Source organism: Hermetia illucens, chromosome 1, assembly GCF_905115235.1.
Source record: "Hermetia illucens chromosome 1, iHerIll2.2.curated.20191125, whole genome shotgun sequence".
NCBI lineage: Eukaryota > Metazoa > Arthropoda > Insecta > Diptera > Stratiomyidae > Hermetia > Hermetia illucens.
The window spans coordinates 143,267,483-143,289,751 of record NC_051849.1 but is presented as its reverse complement, the minus strand read 5'-3'; the positions used below and the strand labels follow the sequence as shown (position 1 = coordinate 143,289,751).

General features: G+C 40.8%; 1 protein-coding gene across 3 annotated transcripts in view; it reads right to left on the bottom strand.

Moving 5' to 3' along the window:
* Positions 1-22,269, bottom strand: part of LOC119653031 (dynamin-1-like protein) — a 29,443-nt gene that overhangs the window by 6,844 nt on the left and 330 nt on the right. The window contains exons 2-8 of one of the 3 annotated variants that reach the window (XM_038057480.1): positions 7,812-7,956; positions 7,079-7,746; positions 6,494-6,945; positions 6,126-6,435; positions 1,719-1,793; positions 1,155-1,392; positions 875-1,086 (exon numbers count right to left, since the gene is read on the bottom strand). In XM_038057480.1, coding sequence (XP_037913408.1) covers positions 875-1,086; positions 1,155-1,392; positions 1,719-1,793; positions 6,126-6,435; positions 6,494-6,945; positions 7,079-7,746; positions 7,812-7,956 — 2,100 coding nt within the window. The remainder of the gene's footprint in view (positions 1-874; positions 1,087-1,154; positions 1,393-1,718; positions 1,794-6,125; positions 6,436-6,493; positions 6,946-7,078; positions 7,747-7,811; positions 7,957-22,269) is intronic. The other 2 variants (XM_038057491.1, XM_038057499.1) reach the window with 2 other exon arrangements.

The following is a 22,269-nucleotide window of genomic DNA, read 5'->3' as shown; positions in this document are numbered from 1 at the left end:
CAGACCCTGCCTCAGATGGAGCGATGGCGGGGGCCAGGACGCCGGACAGCTTTTAGGGATATCGAATTGGTGGACCTCGGCGCAAAACCGGGATGTCTGGAGTTCCTTATTAAGGCAGGCCTAGACCGGATACCGGTTGTTGCGCCGTTGATGATCATGAAATACGAATACGAATAAATTTGTACGATAATTTTCTATGAATAAGAATATGAACATATTTGTTTTCGAATAAGTGAATATTTGGCATGTACACAAGTGAACACGAATATGGCTTACGTCCGAAAGTGAATACTAACGTATTCGTGTTTACGAGTGTGATTACCAATTCTGGTAGATCAATATTTCCAAGTGTCAATACGATTTTTTTTTTGTATTGAAATGTTAGTATTCGCCTTGATAGTGAATATTAGCGCCTTAATTAGCTTATCATGTTGTACGTATGTATGGAGGAGTCGGACTTAATATCCAATGAGAAAATTAAAAGGCGTTGCAGGTGTAGACAAAAAATAGTGTACTATAAACTCGAAAAATATTTCAAATCTGAAGAATTATTTTGAGAAGAGAAAGCATTTGAAAGCTAAGACATCTTTTCCTTTTTCTGTGCTTGTGTCAGGTAAATGACTATGTCTACATCAAACATCAGAAGGACAAATGGGCGTTTCGAACAAAGCAGCACTAACTAACCCGCCAGCGGAGCGAACATTGTAAAATATGATAATTTTACATCCATGTTCAAAGTGTAGTGAAGTGTATCATGAGATTAGCTCACTGCTTCTAGTATCCGAAAAATATCCACAGGTTTCGCAAATACGAATAGGCAGAACAATATCTGCCGGATTCAGATAGTTAAATACACTATATAAATTATGCTTACCTTCAACATATCTGCCGCTTCCTTTCGCCTAACTGCAATATGATCCGACTCGTTCAGCAGTTCTTCAGCTTTGTCTGATTTATACAAATGTGTAACAAGTTCACTTTGCAAATTGTCTTTCACGTAGTTTACTAGGAAATGCATAATAGCTTTTGGTACCGAGTCCTGTATAGACTTCCTCACAATATAGAAATACGATTTAATGAGGCGCTCTGAAGTTATAAAAGACAGTTTTAAGTACATGTGTTTAATGGGTTCTGGTGATGTGCAGTGAGCTTACCGATTACATCACAATCTTTCTGCTCTTTATCTGTCAGCTTTCGGGTGTTAGTGTGCGTTGGAACATCGGGTAGTAGATTAACAGGCTTCAGTGGGCTCTGAACTGAATTGTGTACTGGTGTATTACTGGCCGAGCTTTCTACACTTTCTGAATGACCAGATGGGGGTGGGAGGATATTCGACAGCCAACTGTTTTGTTGCTGTTGCTGTGGTGGCTGCGAATTCTCCATGACGTGATTCTGAAAATATATATGATGAGGTTAGTTAAAGTTAATAGGCGACGGACACATTCACAATAACTAAAATGAATGAAAATTTTAAAATATTAACGAAATATTTAAAAAAAATGAGCAAGGTATGAATAGTTTCGAAAAGTGGTATAAGGGTTCGTTCAAAACAGGGATATTACGGTCTGAATGAAATCAATAATGAAAAACAAATCAAATGCATTTTAAAATAGATTTCCCTTTTAAATATTTCAAGGGTCAGAATAATAAATCCATGCCAACTAAAACAATTAGCTAATAGCACAATTCGGAACAGAAAACAACAATTTTGAAACAACCTCAGATTCGAGATAATCGCCAACAAAATTCCAAACAGATTTTTCACTGAAGTTTAATAGACGAACAACTCGAGCCTATAATGGAGAAAATATTTTTTCAAGAAATATATCACATTTATTGGTGATCGATAGCAATAAAATTAAATATTTGTATAAAGTTTTCAAATTTTCGCATCCACTCGACATGTTTATGTGCAAGTATATCGTTCAGCTGACAAAGATCATCATCAGGAATGCGTACAGATGGCGATGATAAGTAAGCATTATACTAACAAGGTTGCGAAGGTACGTGCCAGATGAGAGGGTTAGCTGATTCGTATAAATGGCTGTACCTAGTTTTCGATTCATGAAATTATGAGAATGTTTGCGCACTCACGACGTAGTATTATTCGCGAAGATAATGGACTCGAAAGGTTGCTTAACCAGAAACTATCAGTTGATAGTATATATGCCACCTTAAATGTGTAAAGCGGGATGAAATTCGACTTCACTAGGTTAAATCTTGTCTGGTCTCTCATGGTGAGACCCAGATTGACGGTATTCTTCACCATTTTCTGCTCCTCATTGAGAGCGGCTGTTGATTGCTGTCCTGCACATCAAACCAAACGTGAGGAGCGCTCTGGCCCTTCGCTCACTCACTTGAAAGTCGAATCGAACCAAGGATGCGATCCACAAAGCAGCGTATGCCCCATACCGTTAACGTCGGTAAGTGATTCATCAAGCAATGTACTTGGCTTCCTAATGTTGGTGTCCAAATGAATGTCCGTGAGAAGGAAAGTCTTAGTCCATTACAAACATCTTTATTATAAACTGCACATTTGGGAGAAAACTATACTGACTTGTCAAAAGCCAACGCAAATGCGATATCGACCACTTTTGTGGTGTTAACGGTAAGAATGAAAAACTGCTTACCAAGTGAGGGACTGAAACGAATGAAACCGGGGAAAGAACAGAGCCTGAGGACACCGCAGCTGAACTCTAGAAAGCGACGTTTTGGGATCCAACACCCTATGTGAATGAATTCTTCAATTGTGTTACTAGGAAACAATCCAGCTAGCAAAATTTAAAAAGAAGCAAAATGTTCAAATTACTATCCGGTTCTTATTCCATATAACGATGTAATGATTTTTGAGCCCATTCCGGAAATGTATTCACGTCATTGTTCCACAAAATTGCAAAACAACTAACCCAATATAAGCTGTGGTTCTCATGGGGAAACGCTGTGAGAAGTAGTGCCTTTTCTACATTGTATTCATGGATCTAGAGAAGCCAAACTGGTATAGGATTTAATTACTACACCGCACCACAAAGAGTAAAATTCGCAATGTGCAGATATATTGAAACGACCAGGACCTGGCAAGAGCTGATGGATCTAAGTACCTCAGATCGATGTTCTCCACTATGAAATTACTTCACGTACCATTGCAATTTGGAGCAAATCCTCTGCGCACTCTACCGCAGTGCCGTTTACTTTGTCGTCTTCTAGGGTTCCGAGTGCTAACAAGGGCAATGAAGACCACCTCGCGTCAATAGAGGCAAAAATGTTGTCTTGCATCAGTGGCGTAACACGCCTGAAATGAGGACATCCGATATTTTTTATGTTGCATTAACATTTTAAAATGTGAGTACATTATCAGTATAAGAACCTAAACAAATGCATTCTTGCGTTCACACCACGCAGGAGCAGATGTCGTTATTAGTTTTTACCCATTTGATCTTAGTGTAACGTGATACTAAAGTATACGATTGTTCGTTTTGTCATCGAGTGATTTATCAAATTGTGATATTTTGTCATGAGCCAAAGCAGGTCTTTCACTACCCCGGAAGAAACCGGAAATAGATCGTTTATTGGTTCTAAAATGTACTGTAATCGTGAAGTATCAAGTGAATTTAGTGTATGCCAATTAAAGGAAAAACACGATTTACTTCGTGCATAAAAGCATACATATGTACATATAAAGTACGTATATTGAATACCTCTGGTTTAATGTACAAACATATCTACCTGAATTAGGCATTATCCCAAAGTTTCATTTACATTGATATGTAAATACATACATGTCTGTCTCGAGTAATTGAAAATGAAATGTTTCCCTACGACCCCCATTCATATGGGCTCACTCCTTCCTGGTTATCGTGTTATCGAAAAGTCAACAACGCCTGAATAGGGACTGATCTCAGGGCAACGACCTTCGGCTATCGAAAATGGACTATGATTGGTTTCCGGAATGTGCGCACGCTCCTCGACAACGGTATCGAGGGTCCTTAGAATGCTCGCTTTCTCCCCTGGGCGGGAATTCCAGCAATATAAGCTGGAAATTCTGGGCCTAAGCGAAGTAAGATGGTGGGATTCTCTAGAATACTCCTCTCCATCTTGCGGCAATGTGCTTTTATACTCTGAAAGTCAAGTGATGTGAATCCGGTGTCGGATTCTGACGGTCGACTTCTCATCCACGATGATAAACAACTGATGAGATGGAAAGAATACTTCACCACGGTTCCTAACCGTATCATTCGGATACGAACTGTTAAGACTGGAGCAGAAGAGAAATCATGGGCTTGACGGTCTCTCCGCAAAGTTATTTATCGTTGCACCTGCATTGACCACATCACCTTACGCTGCGTCGAATCCCTGAGCCATATCGACAAGTGAGTGCTTAGCGGCTTATATGCGATTTTTGTTCTTGAGAATTGGTTACGAAAAATTAATTTTAAGAATATCCCTAAGTTGTTTTTCTAAAAGAACGTTATTGATTCTGACCAGCATGTTATAGAGTATTTTACGCCATGAACGCGTTATGGAGTCGACGTCTGCAAACTGCGGGACTCCATTTTGAGTGGATTCGTCCAAACCATATAGTGCTAAGATCTTCTGTTTGTGGTGGTTGACGGCATCACCGCCACTCTGATGTTATTGAGGAGCTCTTAACTATGATGGGTACTGTAGTTAAGGCAATTTCTTCGTTTTTGTTCTCGTCAGTAATGGAGAAACGGTCAGTTCTACAACAGAGCCCCTTGGTCGCCTCAAAGGTAAGGAAGGTATTTAAACAGATGCTGCTGAAATACACTGTAACGCAATTGCAATTCATGCGAGGTGCGTCGATGCTTTTATCTCGTATCACGTATTTTTTTAAGGAGGTTTACTTCCTCAGAAAGGGGGAGAGAAAGCGCAGCAAATACGACGGGAATAACCTCTGATATTTATAGCTGACCCGGTAGGTCATGTGATTATCAACAATCCATGATACTCATCTGACTAGATGCAGCCCAGCATTTGCAATTCGAGTTTGGATTAACCAAGTGTAGTACATATAGTTGTCAAATCTTAAATGAAACCTAGTCTGTTAGCCACATGTACATGCCATTACTGTCAATGTCTTCAGCCCTTCACAACATCTCGGAAAGCTTGCACTTTTCTCCCACTGTTCTGTGCGCGTAGCTCTAGGATGATCATCGCCTCGTTGGTCATCTTGGAATGAGGGGTTCCATTATAGATAGCGAGGAAGCTGTTGACCGCTCTCAATGTGTCACCTACCCGTTGCCACTTCCGTCTTCTCGTCATGATGAACTTTGCAATGCGATGACTATCTGAATTTTATGACCACCACTGTTAGCGAGTGATGTTTCCTAACGTATTATGCATTGAAGATGATCCCAGTATATTAAATAAATATGGAAGTAAAAAAAAACTGTCTCAAATATGTTAGAGTTCTACATGTTGCAAGATCCGAAATATATTTATCCAAACGGAGCAATTCAAACTGCAATGACCGAAATGTAGTCCTCATGTATACGAATAAGGGAATGATGTCCGATTCTAAAGGCAAAATAGTGGTACGATTTCAATAGTCTTATTGGAAAAAGGGGTAACATTAAAATATGTTTTTGAAAGAGAGAAAACGGAACCGGCGAGATCTTCTCGAAAAACGAAAGACTCAAGATGAATTACCAAATGATTGAATGTGAGAGTAAATGAGTAGGACGATGCAAGATTACCATATATTTGTATTGAGAAACAAATGACACAGCTAGCGATGGAATAGTGCATTGCTTGATCTACATCAAAGAGCCACACACAGCGAAGTCCGAGAGAATCAGCTTGACAAGGAGAGGAAAACAAAAGCATGCGAGGAAGCTCCTAGCAGGGTGTGAGGGGGCCAAGAATAGCTTCAAAGCAGAAGGGTAGAAGACATATTCTTCCCATAACAATTCTTCGACAAATGTGCTTGGCAAATTCATAGTATGGTTATTTCATCGTTGAAGAAAACATAGCTAAATTATCAAAATTTCTCCACTTTCACTTAATTACCGCTAGCCAAAACAAATACTCCTGCTCTAAAGTCGTAATAACATCATATTCTTCATAATTTCGCATATTTCGTAACATTTCTCCAGTCATCAACTCACCTGTACTGGTTCAGCTCGATCTCCCTCTCCTTGAGTGCCAACTATATGTGTCGACATTGGTCTTGGCTGTGGTCCATTTCGGCGTTGAACTGCATTTTGTTGTTGTGCCCATTGTTCAATCATATCGGATTTAAGCAAGCTAGGAACCAGGGCCGCATCTTTATGAAAATCTGGATGCTTCGTGTTAATGTATGCCAGCTCGATAGCTACCAAATTCTCAACCATGCAATTTGTTGTTGGAAGTCGACGTCGCAGTAACTGTGTCACTACATCGACGATTTTTTCATGTAGTTTAGGGAACCTATCGACACTATCAGAAGTAGAGTATATTTTTTTACAAACAAAAGGAGTACACCCGTAATACATACCTGAGCATTTCTTGTTGAACCTCGTTGCCGCAATGCTGAATAATTCTTTGCATTTCCTCGTGAATGAGTTCAACACAACGTAAAGAAGGTTCTTCCAAACGTCGAATTTGTCTTTTGACTAACAACTCAAATGACACTTCTGGAACGAATAGTGCCGGTCTCGGGCCTGTGGCATTTCGAATCGCGGTCAGGATATCCATTTTTGACAAACCACTCAAAGGATGAATGGAGTCCAATGTTCGACCAAATGTTTCGTGGAAAATATAACAAATCCGAGCCCCACCACAAAGTTCAGTCGTTTCTATGTTCCGAGCTGTTCCTTCGATTGTAGAATTGTAGGCACTAGCGAACTTCGTGATGATTTGCAAAAGTGTCTGACTTTTATCTGACACATCTTCGCCGTAAGAATGAAGGAGCGATTGGAACTGGGAGACCATAACGTTCACACGGGTCTAGAACATTAAGTTAATTTTTAGAACATAGAAAAGGTTTATGATTTTTTCAATGATTTTGATTCATGTCACAGATAAATTGCGATCAAATATCCAGAAGTTAAAAACAATTTGTTTTTAAATATTATTGTACCTTTAAATCCGGCAAACAATCCCTGATATGATGCATTAGTAAACGATTCAAAGTTTTTGCTAAGTACGGTGTGCCATTACGAGTTGCAAGCGTTGGATATTTTCTTTGCAGAAAAGCCGCTTCATCTTTCAATTGCTCCTCGATTTGTTTCTGATCGATAATATCCTGTTGCGAGCGATTTACGACGCCTATTATACCTAATTTTACGGGAATCACACGCCCGCATAAAATATCAATAGCATCAGTTCCGGCATCCATGAGATCAAGTTTCGTGACAACAGCCAAAGTTCTGCGCCCATCCGGATCGACTTCCTTAGCCAGTTTTAAACTTTCACTTGTAGCCATGTCTGTATTGGCTGCGGTTACGGCCAAGATGATTGAATTGGGATTTTCAATATATTTTATGAGCAGATTTTTAATTTGTGTTTCTATATCTTCAGGTTGGTCACCGACTGGAACTTTTGTGAGTCCCGGTAAGTCAACTAGAGTCAAATTAACAACACGCATGGAGTAAATTTTAAGATTGATCGGCTCTGGACATATTCCTTTGTTAGATCCAGCCATTCGATCGGTATCTTCTTCGATTTCACGACGAATCTCATTGAAATCGGAGAAGATTTTGTTTTTCGTGTGGAGGAATTTTCCCCATTCTTCAAGTTGAAGCGTTCCTGAATAAAAGAAATGATACATTTAAAGAAGACGTCGTTTAAACAAAACGTCGAATCGATCTAACCATTTTCAGCAGATCTGTTTTCCTTGTCATCGAGTGGAGTGTAAATTAATTGTAAAATAAGAGGTCGCCGAGTTACGATTCCAGTGCCACGGGGTAGAAATGAGCGTCCTACTAAACTTTCGATTACCGAACTTTTACCGGAACTCTGCAATGAAAGATTGTTTAAATTATTATCACAAATATGAATTTTTTGTACATTGTTCGATTGATTCCACAGTTGATTTTTTGATGAAATTATTGGCATCGGGAAAACCATGAAAGTTTGTTTGATCTAACCATTGCTTTCTAAGGTTTTGTGTAAAACAAAACCTTATTAAAATCGATTCAATGTCTGTCTGTCTGTCTGTCACACGCATTTTTCTCCAAAACAGCTAAACCGATCCGAACGAAATTTGGTGGATAGATGGGAACTCTGAAATCCCACGCATACAGCGAGTGGCATAAATTTAGGTGGAATTTAAAGGGGGGCTCCCCATACATGCAAAGAGGGGATTCCAAAAATTTTTTCACCGGATATAGTTGTGTAGGGTATCAAATGAAAGGTCTTGGTTTGTACTTTCCGAAACTGACATTAGTTTTGGCATAAATTGCAAAGTCCGTGAGTAAGGAGTCAAAATGTACGCGTTTGAAGTGAGACAGGACTCATTTTCGGAAACTACCCAACCTAAAAATCCGAAAAAAATCAGGGTGGTACGCCTAGATGAAATCTAGGCCTCAAACTATGTCCCATTCCAATATCTGCTCAAATAAACTTACTAATAGTATATTACTACTTTTTAGAAATTTACTGAAAAACCCCCCTTAGATTCGTCCTAGGACTTACGAATTTTGTACCAGCATAGGAGACAATATTTTGTATATATGTGCTAAATTTCATGGAAATCAGGCAATTAACGCCAAAGTTATAGCAGTTCAAACTTAGCAATTTCGCGCGAGTTTACTGCTTCCAAATGTCAAGCCCTGACACCGAAAGTACAACCCTGCCGTGAAGTCAGTCGTGTGAGAGGAACGAGAGCGATAAGTTCGAATAAAGCGTGTTCGTTTATTTAAATTCTCGTGTGGTGATTTATTATACCAAAAATCCCATGTCCACACATCCTTGACAGATCAGAAGTGGGATCTTTTGGTTAAATACACAATCGCCGTAATATCGTAATCGTAAAATTGAAAAGTAACAAAAAGTAACATTTTCGTTTTCGACGTGATCAACCGCCGCCGCCGCCATTGTTTGGTCATCGATAACATTCGCTCAGCCACCGACTATCTTTGCCGTTTGTCGTTCTATTCACCGAAACAAACTTGGCGATTCGAATATCGTCACAATCCACCGTACGCCGACGCCGCTGCTTAGCAAACGACAGATATTGCTAAGCCGTTGTATATTCGTTTAGCTTTCGAAACAACCATCGCGAAACCGCCGTGTGTCTCTTCGTCGTACTCACGGAAACAAACGAAGTGCCGCCTTGTTCGCTTGTGTTTTAAAAACCCTTTTTTTTATTGTGCCGTTCATCATTCTAAACAGAATGCCTTTGATAAAAGCGGAATCTCTGAAAGTAGGAACATTGAGAGAACTGCTACGGGAGAGAGATTTATCGACAAAAGGAACAAAAGCCGAGTTAGTAACACGACTTATTGAAGGCGCTGGCACCGACGAATTCGATATCGAAGACGAAAGCAATGAGCTCAAATTGCTCCGAGATGTCGTGAGCTCGCTTGCAGCCACAGTCGAGAGCCTTTCAAAGAAAATTGATAGCAAATCGGAGAAGCACAACTCGGATATCCCTAAGAAAATCGTCTCCGACGATCATTTCAATCATTCTCATTCAATCAGAGATATCGTTGAACTTCTTCCTGATTTTGAACCGACAAAAACTTCGGCGAAATTGTGGTTCGACTCTTGTGGATTAATATTCGAAAACTTAAAAGATTTTGCCGAAGCATTAGAGAGCGAATTTCCCCATGTGGAGAACGAAGCCGACATTCATTTTCGTATGAGTTCGTATATACGAAAACCGACAGAACCAGTCATCGACTTTTTCTACCGAGTTTACGCCGAGGGAAGAAAAGGACAAACATCGGATGCCGCTATCATCCAGTATATCCGACGTGGGCTGAATCATGGCCCTCTTCAAAATGCCATCGCTCCATTAAATTTTCAAACAACGAACGAATTGTTAGACGCGGTAAACCGATTTTTAGCGAACCGTCAAAGATTGCCAGAGGCATCGCAACGAAAACCGGAAAACGACGGACATTTCGAACCGATTAAAAAACTGACAGCTACCCCAGTGAAAAACGCGAACCGTGTTTGTTATAATTGTTTTAAGCCGGGACATATTTCTGTGAATTGCCCTCAGCCGCAGCGACTTGAACGATGTGCAAAGTGTTCAAAGACAGGACATACAACTGAATTTTGTAAAAGTGTCTTGCCCGCGAGTCGCAATATTAATCAAGTGGTATCGGACGGAGTGCCAGATCAAGTGTCTCGGGAAACCGGTCGCATCACGAAAAACATTCTATTAGACGATATGGTCGTCGATGCCTTTATTGACCCGGGCAGTGACAGAACTCTAGTGCGCGAATCAGTTGCAAGAAACTCAATACCGTGTGACCCCATCATTCTTAAGGGATTTGCTGGTGGTTCGTTCGTTTGTGATAAAAAAATAAATGCGGTGATTACCATAGACGAGTGCGTTGTCAACGCTGTTATTTACGTTGTGAATGACAATCTAATTCCTAACGCGCTACTACTAGGTTCTGACGTATTACTGAGTAAAAACCGTCGAATGATTATCGATTCCGATGGATGCCGTTTCGAAACTATTAAGCCGTTAAATATTAAACCTGAAACAGAATTGTCAAGCAACGAAAAACGACAGTTTAACGAAATGATTACGGAATTTCGACAGTGCTTTGCCGAAACAATACCTGAAATGGGAAGGTGTCAAACGAAGCAGATGGATATTCAACTGATACACGATAAACCAATCCAAAGCCGCGCATACCGTATCCCGTTAGCGAAACGTCAAGTGGTGGACCGTATCGTACAGGAGCTTCTAGATAATGAAATTATTCGTCACAGCAACTCGACTTACTCTTCACCCATCGTATTGGTGAAAAAACAGAATGGTGAAGACAGATTGTGCGTCGGCTATCGAGCGATTAATGAAGCAACAAGAAAACGCCCGTATCCTATGCCAACTGTCGATGAGATCATGTCTCAAATTGCTGACAGTACCTACTTCATAACATTGGATCTATTTTCTGGCTACTATCAAATAGAACTCACTGAAAGCTCAAAGCAATATACAGCTTTCATAACTCATAACGGCCAATATGAGTTTAATGTTATGCCGTTCGGTTTGGTTAATGCTCCAATGGAGTTTCAGAGTGTTATAAGCGGAATCATCAGACAAATGAAATCGAAACGTGTGATCAACTACATCGACGAGGTTATAATTGGTTGCCGAGATATTGCTGAAGGAATGGATCTTCTGAGAGAATTATTGACTATCCTGAAAAACGAAGGCTTAACCCTACGACCATCGAAGTGTACATTCTTCGCTCGAAAAATAGAATTTTTAGGACATACCGTCTCCGAAAATGGTATCATGCCCGGTACTTGTAAAATCAATGCCGTTGTGAATTTCCCGACTCCGACCTCAATTACCGAAGTTCGAAGTTTTCTCGGTCTTACCGGTTTCTTCCGAAAGTTTGTGCAAAATTATGCGCTAATAGCAAAGCCGTTAACGTCTCTATTGAGAAACCAAATTCGAGAATTCAAATGGACCGAAGAGTGTGAAATCGCCTTTAATTTGCTGAAGAAGCATCTGAGTGAAGAACCAGTGTTGGCGCTATATAAACCGACGTCCTTCCACGAAGTTCACACTGACGCAAGCATGATTGGTTTGGCCGGAATACTCATGCAGTCAGAAGACCAACTTACATGGCGAGCCGTATTTTACTATAGCAGACAGTGTTCAGACGCAGAACAGAAATACCATAGCAACGAACTGGAGGTGTTAGCAATAGTGGAATCACTGGAACGCTTTCGATTCTATTTGCTGGGGAAAAGGTTTCGAGTTATCACAGACTGTAATGCGATATCGAGTACAAAAACGACGACGCCATTAAATCATCGAGTGGCCAGATGGTGGTTAAAACTTCAAGAGTATGATTTTGAAGTCACACATCGTTCCGGAAGCCGAATGCATCACGTAGACGCATTAAGCCGTAAGCCAGCCGAGCCATCTGCCCATCCCAATACCGTTGCCGATCTTATTATGGTGGTCGAGATAAACGAAAACGATTGGTTAGCATCAATGCAACGTCAAGATCCAGTTTTGAAGGGAATTATCGATGTACTTTCCGGAAAAACACAGTCCACACAAGAATCGCAGCTTAAAACTGACTATAAACTGAAAAACGGGAGATTGATGCGACGCTTGGGCAGTGACCTAAAATTTGTCGTACCCAATCCTGTGCGCTGGCGAGTAGTGCGCAGTCACCACGATGATGTTGGACACCCTGGTTGCGAGAAAACACTGGCGAGACTTCGAGATTATTTTTGGTTTCCAATGATGCGTCGCTATGTGAAGCCGTATTTAGCGTCGTGTGTTGAATGTTGTTTCAACAAGATACCAACCGGAAAACGTGAGGGAAAAATGTACTTCGAAGAGATCGAGCCGATCCCTTTCCGATGTCTACACATTGATCATCTGGGACCGTTTCCACGTAGTCGAAAGGGAAACTATCACATTATTGCTATTAGTGATCCCTTTAGTAAATATACGATTCTGCGAGCAGTCCGAACCACCAACGCTAAATCCGTTATAGCACTCCTGATTGACGTTTCTGCTTATTTTGGACTACCGAAGCGAATTATCAGTGATCGAGGCAGCGCCTTTACAGCAAAAGAATTCGAACAATACTGCGATCGTAACGATATTCTTCACATCAAGGTTCCAGTCCGTACGCCTCGGGCAAATGGGCAGGTAGAGAGAGTTAATCAAACTATACTCTCCCATCTGCGCTGCTCAACGGAAAACCGACACGAATGGGACACTTTACTACCCATGGTCCAGTGGTGCTTAAACTCCCAGAAACATTCAACAACCGGATTTACACCGAATCGAATCGTCTTCGATTTTGAACTGCGAGATGTAATTGCTAATCGAATGATCCAGGCCTTAAACAACGAAAACGATACCGATACCGAGACGACCTTAACATCAATCGAAATTCGTCAGAAGGCTGCAGAACGAATCATGAATGAAAAAACACGTTGGAAGCTAAGATTCGACGCGAAACACAAATCACCTACGACGTACGAAGAAGGAGATCTTGTGGTTGTGGAAAACGTTCCGACCGCAACAGGCGAATCGCACAAGTTGGAGCCAAAATATAAAGGTCCCTATATAATTTCGAAGGTTTTACGACACGACCGGTACGTAATAGAGGACCTTGCCGATATTCGAGGTCGACGACGCTATAGTTCTGTCTACACGAGTGACAAGCTCAAGCCGTGGTGTTACTTGAGTCCGGAGATTGACTGCTACGAGGAGTCCGATGAAAACGATGAACCTGAAATCGGGTCGATTTCAATGTCAGGAGAGGCCGAGCTGTCAAGCCCTGACACCGAAAGTACAACCCTGCCGTGAAGTCAGTCGAGTGAGAGGAACGAGAGCGATAAGTTCGAATAAAGCGTGTCCGTTTATTTAAATTCTCGTGTTGTGATTTATTATACCAAAAATCCCATGTCCACACATCCTTGACACAAAGCCATGCAAATCAGATGCTGACGTCATAATTACCCGGAATAATTGACATTCGCGTGGAATATTAAAGTCGCATTTATGAAGAATCTATTTATCCGCAGCCCTTTTTAAGGTTTTGTGTAAAACACTAATGTGAAATCTAATCTTCGAGAGATGTCCCATTCCGGTATCTACTCAAAAAATTTACTAATGGTGTATTATCAACTTTTAGAAATAGACTAAAAAACTCCCCTTAAGCTCATCCTAAGTGTACTAAATTTTGCACTGACATAGAGGACAGCCTCGTGCATACACATGCCAGGTTTCATGAAAATCCAATTATTAGTGGGAAAGTTATAGCAGTTCAAACTTATCAATTTCGTGCTAATTAACAGCATTCTAAGCCATACAAATAAGATGCTGACGTCATAATTAACGAGAATAATTGAAATTCCAGTGAAATATTAAAATTCCATTCAAGAAGAATCTAATTCTCCCTAGCCCTTTTTTTATATTCGATGTTGGTTAAATTGTTTTCATTCGCTAATAATATTAAACTGAGAGCGTGAAGCGTATGAGGTTGACCATTATCAACACAGGGCTTTCCATCAAATGATTTATTTAAATCGCTTTCTAGAAAATAGGGGCAATGGAATTTTTAGCTATATTACACGGAGCTGTCGTCGACTCGTCGCTCCTCACATCTTTTTCTTCAGCCTTCAGTTCACAAGCGGGGTCGGCTCGTGATGATCGGTTTCCTCATTTTATTTTATCAAATGCCTGATCAGGATGTAATCGCGAGACCTTTAAATTCCCATCCAGCGTATCAAGCCACCATTGTTTTGGCGGATTTTGATTACTTGCCATTGCTTTCGATGTTCTGACCAATACTGGTTGTTGAATTCTCGTTAGCGTGAATTACGTGACCACACCATCGAAAACGCCTCTCTTGCAGTTTTTCCACGATCGGTGCAAACCCATATCGGTCGCGGATATTCTCATTTCAGACGTAATCAAAACGTGTCACGCCACCAGTGCAATGCAACATCTTCGTCCCCATTACCGCAAGACGCCGTTCATTGTCCTTTATAGTCGGCCAACATTCAGAACTATAGAGAATGGTAGACGGACGACATTGCAGTCAATTTTAGATTTGGGACGTGCGCTGATACGTCGATCACAAAGAACACCAATTGGGGAATGCCACTTCATCCAGGTTGCATTAATGCGTGAAACAATTTCATTACACAGTTTTCCATTGGCTGTTAGCGTTGACTCGAGATATTTAAATCGCTGAATTCTGGCAATGGCAGTAACCTGCCCAGAACTGAACGATTTCAGTATCTCGGGTCAATGCTATAAGCCAATGGGGAACTACGTTATGCTCCTCACATATGGAAACACAAAACCTTTTATACCTGAAGCGTCAAGCTTCCGGTTTCCCGACTTGTTTTGTTTACGCAAGGTTGACTGATACTGTTCACTAAATTCATCTAAAGCCAGGACAAGCTTTATTAACCAACGTGCCCAAGTTTCGTCTACTTTTAGTTTTAAGTAGTTAGTATTCATTTTACGAAGCTGGTCTAAAAAATCTCGTCCTGGAACCCACGATCACATTACATTAGAAGAGTAAGTTCTGCATCAAGTTATATTGATATCAGTCGAATCTATTTGGGTAAGTTTTGGAGAATCTGCTCCATCGTATTTGATAGTTGCGAAGGTAGTTGAAGAGATTTAAGAAAAGAAATATATGACTAACAGCCTTTCTGCAAGGCCATTATCCAGAGACAACGACGAAAATGTAACTCGTGTGTATGATTTATAGAAATTAGACCGTCAAGTGAATGTTAGGAAGATTGCATGCAATTCAAATAGTCCCTGCGCATTTCATTATGACGAATATGAGAAATTTACAAACTGATTCCCAAAGGGCTGACAGTTGAGCAAAAGATTAATCGACTGACGATCGCGAATGGACTTCTAAAACTTGTTCAAATTGAGATTAATTTTTAAGATGTGATATTATCAAGGGTGAAATCTGGACGCTGGAATATAACAAGTAAAGCAATAGAGGTCGGATTGACGCTTCACTTCTAGTCCACTTAAAAACAGCTTTTCGTGGATGCTTTTCTAAAGATTGTATAAGTGCACCAGGCAGAATTTCATCGCCTGAATATATATACTTGAAATAGAATGCACTTAAACTCTGGCTCAACTATAAAGTATACAATATATTGTTACGTGGATGCACACCCTTATATAATCTTTGGGTACTTGTTAATTGTCATTACAGTGAATTTTATTTGAAGAATTTTGTGGTTTCTCAACACAGCAATATACCGTAGCTGTTCACCCTTGGTGGGGCGTAGCTTGGAGCTTTTGAGTGACAGTGCGGATCACTTTCCCTGTGTCATTCCCATATAGCAATACAGAAAACACTAGCACAGAACAGTCTCTACATAATCTTGGTGTTGAGATAACTGAATTTCCAGATTTTAGACAAGGCAGAAAACACGCCTCGTAAAGATATAAATTGATCAATGCAAATGTAGAGGACGCAGATGGCCAAATCCTTCTCAAATCGTTGAAGAGCAGGTGAAGTGAAAATCTGAACTCAGTATACTGTTCCAAAATCAACCATAGGGAGGATCCAGAGCGAAAACTAACCTGATCTCTGTCGATTAAGTTGAAGTGTTTTTTGATGCGTTCCAGAATTACTTAATCTCTGCAACGGCAGGGAGCATGCAGATATTACTCCAATGGCCGTGCTCAAGCGGGGTGCCCTTGTTTGCAATTTTATCGATCATCCCCTTCTTCAACTCTCTAGGAAAGTTACCGGATTCCAAGATTTCCATATAGCGATGAATAATTCTACGGGTAGACCGTCAAACCTAGTGACTGTACTCTGTTTTAGTGCGTTAATGAAGTCTATATCCGCATGTTACGGATAACTAGTCACGTTACCGGAATTGTGCCCGCATGCAAGTTTTTTCGCGATGTGATGGTCTAAAATTTGCATTTCAGAAGTGATAAGAACGATGGCGAAAGTGTATAGCAACTGAGGGGGATTGCTTTGAAGATGTACATGTTGATTTAGAATATAAAATGCATTTTTTGTGCACGGTTTTTATCATTACTTTTTGAGCATTTTACGTAACTAACTACTATGTACTAAAAGAAAAGTAATTAGAATCAATCATCATCACATCAAGTTGGAATATATTGATGAACTCTACTAACTCTACTCTCATATATTCAAAATCTCAATACTAAATAGGATAAATTCATTGGCGCAGAAGCCAGAAAAAGGTTATAAATAGAAATTGCATTGATAAAGGAAAATTGTCATCATTGAGGCTGCATTCCATACGTTTCGCAATATAATCGTTACACAAGTAATGTTTATTCATCACTGAGGCGGAAGTCAGATACGCGAAGAGATTTTTCAGATTAAGCCCGCCAACAATACAATAGTATTCAGGAAAAGAAAAGTAATACACGGTTCCTAACATATGTGTACCACTTTGAATCAATGATGCCTCTAATGCGATAAGAACTATGAATGGGGAAAACAGCCAAGTACATGACGATTGTCCACAATATGCTGGCTACATTTAAGAGGTCTAACTAAATGTTGGTAACGTGTTGACATTGATGTATTTCGAATACACCTGCTTGGCATCTCATGGTTATTGTTGTACCCGTCAACAAGCAGAATTCACTTGCTGACGTTGCCACCGTGTACTTCGTCTTGCCTTCATTAATGTGCAGTCCAAAATCTCGCGCCGATCTGGATGAACGTAGGTATCTAGAGCTGTTCTTTCCATAATGTGAATATCATCAGCATAGACCAGTAGTTGGGCAGACTTAAGGTGGATGTCGCACTCGCACTTACATCAGCATCACGGGTCACTTTTTCGGGGCAAGATTAAAAGAAAGATCTGTTGTTGATGTGCTTGGAGTGAAGTTTCTTTGCTATTGGCGAATGATGTTCTGGGCGAATCACTTCGAGAGAAGCAAATAATCATATTTCGATCGCTTGAATATCAGCGATCAAAACATGAGAGGATTGTCGGTCATATTTTGAATTTTTCGAAATGATATCAAATGTTGTCTCACTTCTGTCCTGGGAGCAGCGTGACCGATGTGGTTACTAGGCGTTGTTTCCCAACTTCTGTACAATTCATAACAGGCCATGGATATGTATTATATTCATAACAAAAACCACCTAGTAAGTTCAGGCCTAAACCGGCCGAGGTCAATTTATATTTTGTCTAGGGATAATACATTTAATCAAGGAGTCATTTCAGTTTTGACCATCGTTGGGATAACGGAGTAGAAAGGAAAAAAAGGATGGAAAAGAGCCAAAAACATATAACTTTTTTGTATGAGTTCGAACTCGGTCAGAAAGCGGCGGAGACGACCAAGAACATTAACAGCGCATTTGGAGCTGATACGGTAAGCGAATGGACTACACGGCGGTGGTTCGAAAAATTCCGGTCAGGCGACGTAAACCTTGAAAGTGAGCCACGTGGACATCCAGGACCATCGATTGACAACGACGAGCTGCGTTTGCTAGTCGAATCCGACACACTATTCGGCACTTGCTACAACTTGGAAAGGTGAAAAAAATCGACAAATGGGTTCCCCATGCCCTTACGCAGCAAAACATGGCGCTTCGAATGAAAATTTGCAGTTCTCTATTCACCCGCAACAGAACCGATCCCTTTTTGCACAGAGTAGTGACATGTGATGAAAAGTGGATATTATACGACAATCGTCGCCGGTCAGCACAATGGCTAGATGCTGATGAGCCACCGAAGCACATGCCGAAACCGAGCTTTCATCCGAAGAAGGTAATGGTGAGTGTTTGGTGATCTAGAGCTGGAGTTATCCACTATTCTTTCTTGGCACCTGGAGAAACGATAAAAGCATAGAAATACTGTGCCCAACTCGAGGAAATGTACCAAAAATTGAGTATTCAACGGCCGAGATTGGTCAACAGAGATAATGTGATACTCCTTCACCTCATGTTTCCAGAACAACAGTTCAAAAGTTGAACGAATTGCAGTATGAGACTCTGCCTCATTCACCACATTCAATGGACCTTTCGCCAACCGACTACCACTTTTTTAAGCATTTGGATCATTTTTTGGCGGAAAAATAATTTAGGAACGAAGAGGCTGTCAAAATTGCCTTCGACGAATTTATCAACACCCGACAGTTGGACTTCTACAAAACTGGCATAAATGCTCTTGAATCGACTGGCACCTATTTTGATTAAATAAATAAATTTCTGTAAACTTTACAGTCCTTTCAAATTTTAGTACAAAAAGGGCCATTTCATTTGCAACAACCTAATAAATTTGGTCTCTAACCCGTAGCAGAGGGGTCCGTGGACCAGAAATAAAGGAAGAAAGTTTCTTTCCAATAAGTTAAATTTGTAAACAAAATTTAATGTTAGGTGATGTTTTGAAATATGATATCATATTATAACTTCACTTTTATAGTGCCGTGATGCTTGGATCGCGCTTCGTGATGATAATGTGATATTACACTCTAAGGTGGTATCACGTTTGTAATACTACATACATCACCTACCCATCTCTATAGTCCAGCTACCGTTTTCTTGACAAGAAATCAGAGGTAAGGCCCTTCTCGCAAATGCTGATGTATTGATACGGAAAACGTCATTTTCAATTTCAAATTATATTTACTTGAAATTTTAAGAAGTAATTTATATCCAATTTTGCAGGTGTTAGATCAAGGTAAGATCCCAGGAATTGCTCAGAAAAGTTTCGCTACTAGATGATTTTACTCCGTTTAAGTACGTTTATAGTAAAGATAATTTTGTTTCTGTTTGAATGAACACTCCATACCCGATTGTTATGGTGGTTTACGATATCATCTGCAAAAGATAGAACATCACCAGATTTTATACAATTCCAAATCATGGTGAATTACTCCTAACATATTTCTTCATCGTAAAGTGTTAAGGTCCGTCACGCAACCGTCAAAGGGCTTACGATAATTCGCAAGCTCTTTGCAGGTGCGGTATGTAAATGCGAAATCGTTGCTATTCAGAGCAGCTCGTGCTTAATATCATGGCGCATATTGCGCTACGCTTTTCGCGAGATCGAAGTTCCAGCCCGTCACCCTCAATCACGCACGCGGCAAGCAATAGAGCTCAGCTCCTTACGCTCGCCAGTACGTTTCCACGTTTCCACAGTCAGCCAGGTCTTGTAACTTCCTTCTAGGACGCGTGCGACAATTTCATTCGTACCAGGGGCAATAATACTTTTAACATGGGCCCGCTGCTCGCCAATATTGGCGGCGGGACGACACACAAGTGAAGGTAAACGACTATCAGATTTTGGTCCCTATCAAGGCCGATGTCAGCATCTCTTTCGCTACGCACATTGAGAAGGCAACTCGTACATCTGCTGCCGATTGCGATATGGTCCATCTGACTAGATGTACGTTACCGGTCAATCAAATGCCAGCTGATCTTGTGGCAGCGCTTGTGCACGAATAGTGTCCCATCTCCCTATCATATCACCGATCAAGGTGTTATCATAGTCATTTTTGGCATTCAGATAACCTATTAGCATGACAATATCTCCTTTAGGAAAACTCCCCTGAGAGAGCACTTTTCTCCACATTTTTGAGTGCCGTCCCCACGTACTTGAGGAGGGCCATCAGATCCGGATCTGGAATGGCATCCATCTGAAGGGGCATGAGGCCTTACCAGAGGTTATTTGGTACCATGAGAACTGGGATGCTCCTGTGGGAGTTTTATGGTGGTTGGCTTTTGCGTCAAGTTGGAAAACTTGGCCGCCATAGTTATTAGTTTGTAACTAAGGTGTTAAGTAAATCTTGCATAAGCTGATATGAATACTGAGCTTGCACTCAGTATAAACCAGTACCATTGGAAAAGGGTATCAATGGTATTTACGGACACAGGACTTCTCACTTTATCGGAATACTCCGTTGGTACCTAGTACTGCATATTTGTTACTGTTTTCAACCTGGATTGGAATCCGGCAAACAAAATCCTGACAAAGCAGGCTCCCAGATTAAGAGAGCGCATCTTGGGGTGGTCGACAACAGCAATCCGAAATCTGCTACCACTTGGCTTTCTAAAGAATAAAAACACAGTGCAGCAAAAAGGGAGAGGAGTACTTTCCAGATCTTCTTTGTTCTCTTTGGCCTAGAATGTCCTGTTTATATCGCTGGAATTCTTGGTCGATGTAGAAATTTGTCTTTTTTGTCTTGAGTAAGACAGTCCAGCCGATATCATCGAAATTCTCTCTAAAATTGGCGAAAGTGGTAAACATGCCGGGAAGAAGCGTGCGCACTTTTCAAAATCGAATTTTATCCATGTATAAAAGTAAGACATGTGACCTAAAACCGTGGAGGACTGCAGGCATTTTCAGAACTTCTGGGGTAGCTCAAATATATTTTGATAAAACGACAACGTCGGCGCTTAGGGGTGACCCAGGCATTATGGCTCATATATCGATCACTATCAACTATATAATTGATAAATTCGTCTTCATTTGAGCCATGGGATCTCTTCATGGGGAATGTGGAAGGTGAAGACTGTCGCGCAATATTTTAAATGGTATACTTTTGAAAATCCCGTCAAATATTTGAAAAGAAAAAGCTAATCGATGTCACAGATTTAAATTTAGAACTAATTTACTTAGATTGGGCTCTACTATGAAACGGGACTCTTTCGAAAACCTTTTAGTTGATTAAAACCTAGAAAAGCTATCGACATTTTGTGGTTATGTACTCGTATTTCCCTTGTTTGCTTTTAGCAGCACAACAAGCAACTCTGTTCTGCTTAGGCAGGACGTGACTTAGTAAAATAAACAATGAAGCGGAGATCGTTTGCGACTTCTGTGAATTTCTTTTTTTTTTTTTGTAGGGGAAAATAGCCGCCCACACATCCTCAATGGCTTTTTGGCACGTGAATTCGAGGTCGCAAAGTGGTTGAGATGATGACATATTTTTCGTATTTTATGTTCGATTCCAGCAACGAGCAGGGAAGCAAAGCAGTAAATGGATTCTGCTACATCACAAAGGTTCAATGAACAAAAGCAACCACTTATTGAAACAGTTAATGCTTTTGTTTACAAATCGCTTTGTGTGCTTTCGACGAAGCACTTCACCCTCAAATCCAAATGGTTGTTTACAGCATACCGCGAACAGATGACGATATGTATGTTGAAGAGGACAAGGTCCGCGTTACGACTCGTGTGAACGGGGGCAGCGGGGATGCATTGCAATATAGCTCGCTTAGTTCGAAATCGGTGACAGCAAGCTGGCACTGTCTATCAACATTCTACTGTCATGACTCGTTCCCCGCCGTGAACACCTTACTAACCTAAATTCGGAGCCGCAAGGCTGATTCACAATTCCGCTTTGGGTTTACCGCTAATTCGCTCACTTTGCTGCCGAAAACAACCGCACAAAATACCACAAAAAATAAACGGAATTCCACCGCAATAACGCCGGAGAAAGATCGATAAACACGGAAGTCGCAAACGTCGCGTTGGGGTTGAATACCCGCGCCTGTTCTTGCATTCTTATGCAACGGCCATTCTGGCTGGAGTTGCGTGTCATCATCCTACGAAACGCCTCCAAAAGCACAGGAAAAACAAAATTTCGCATAGTTCTGGCGACTGAAATGCCGG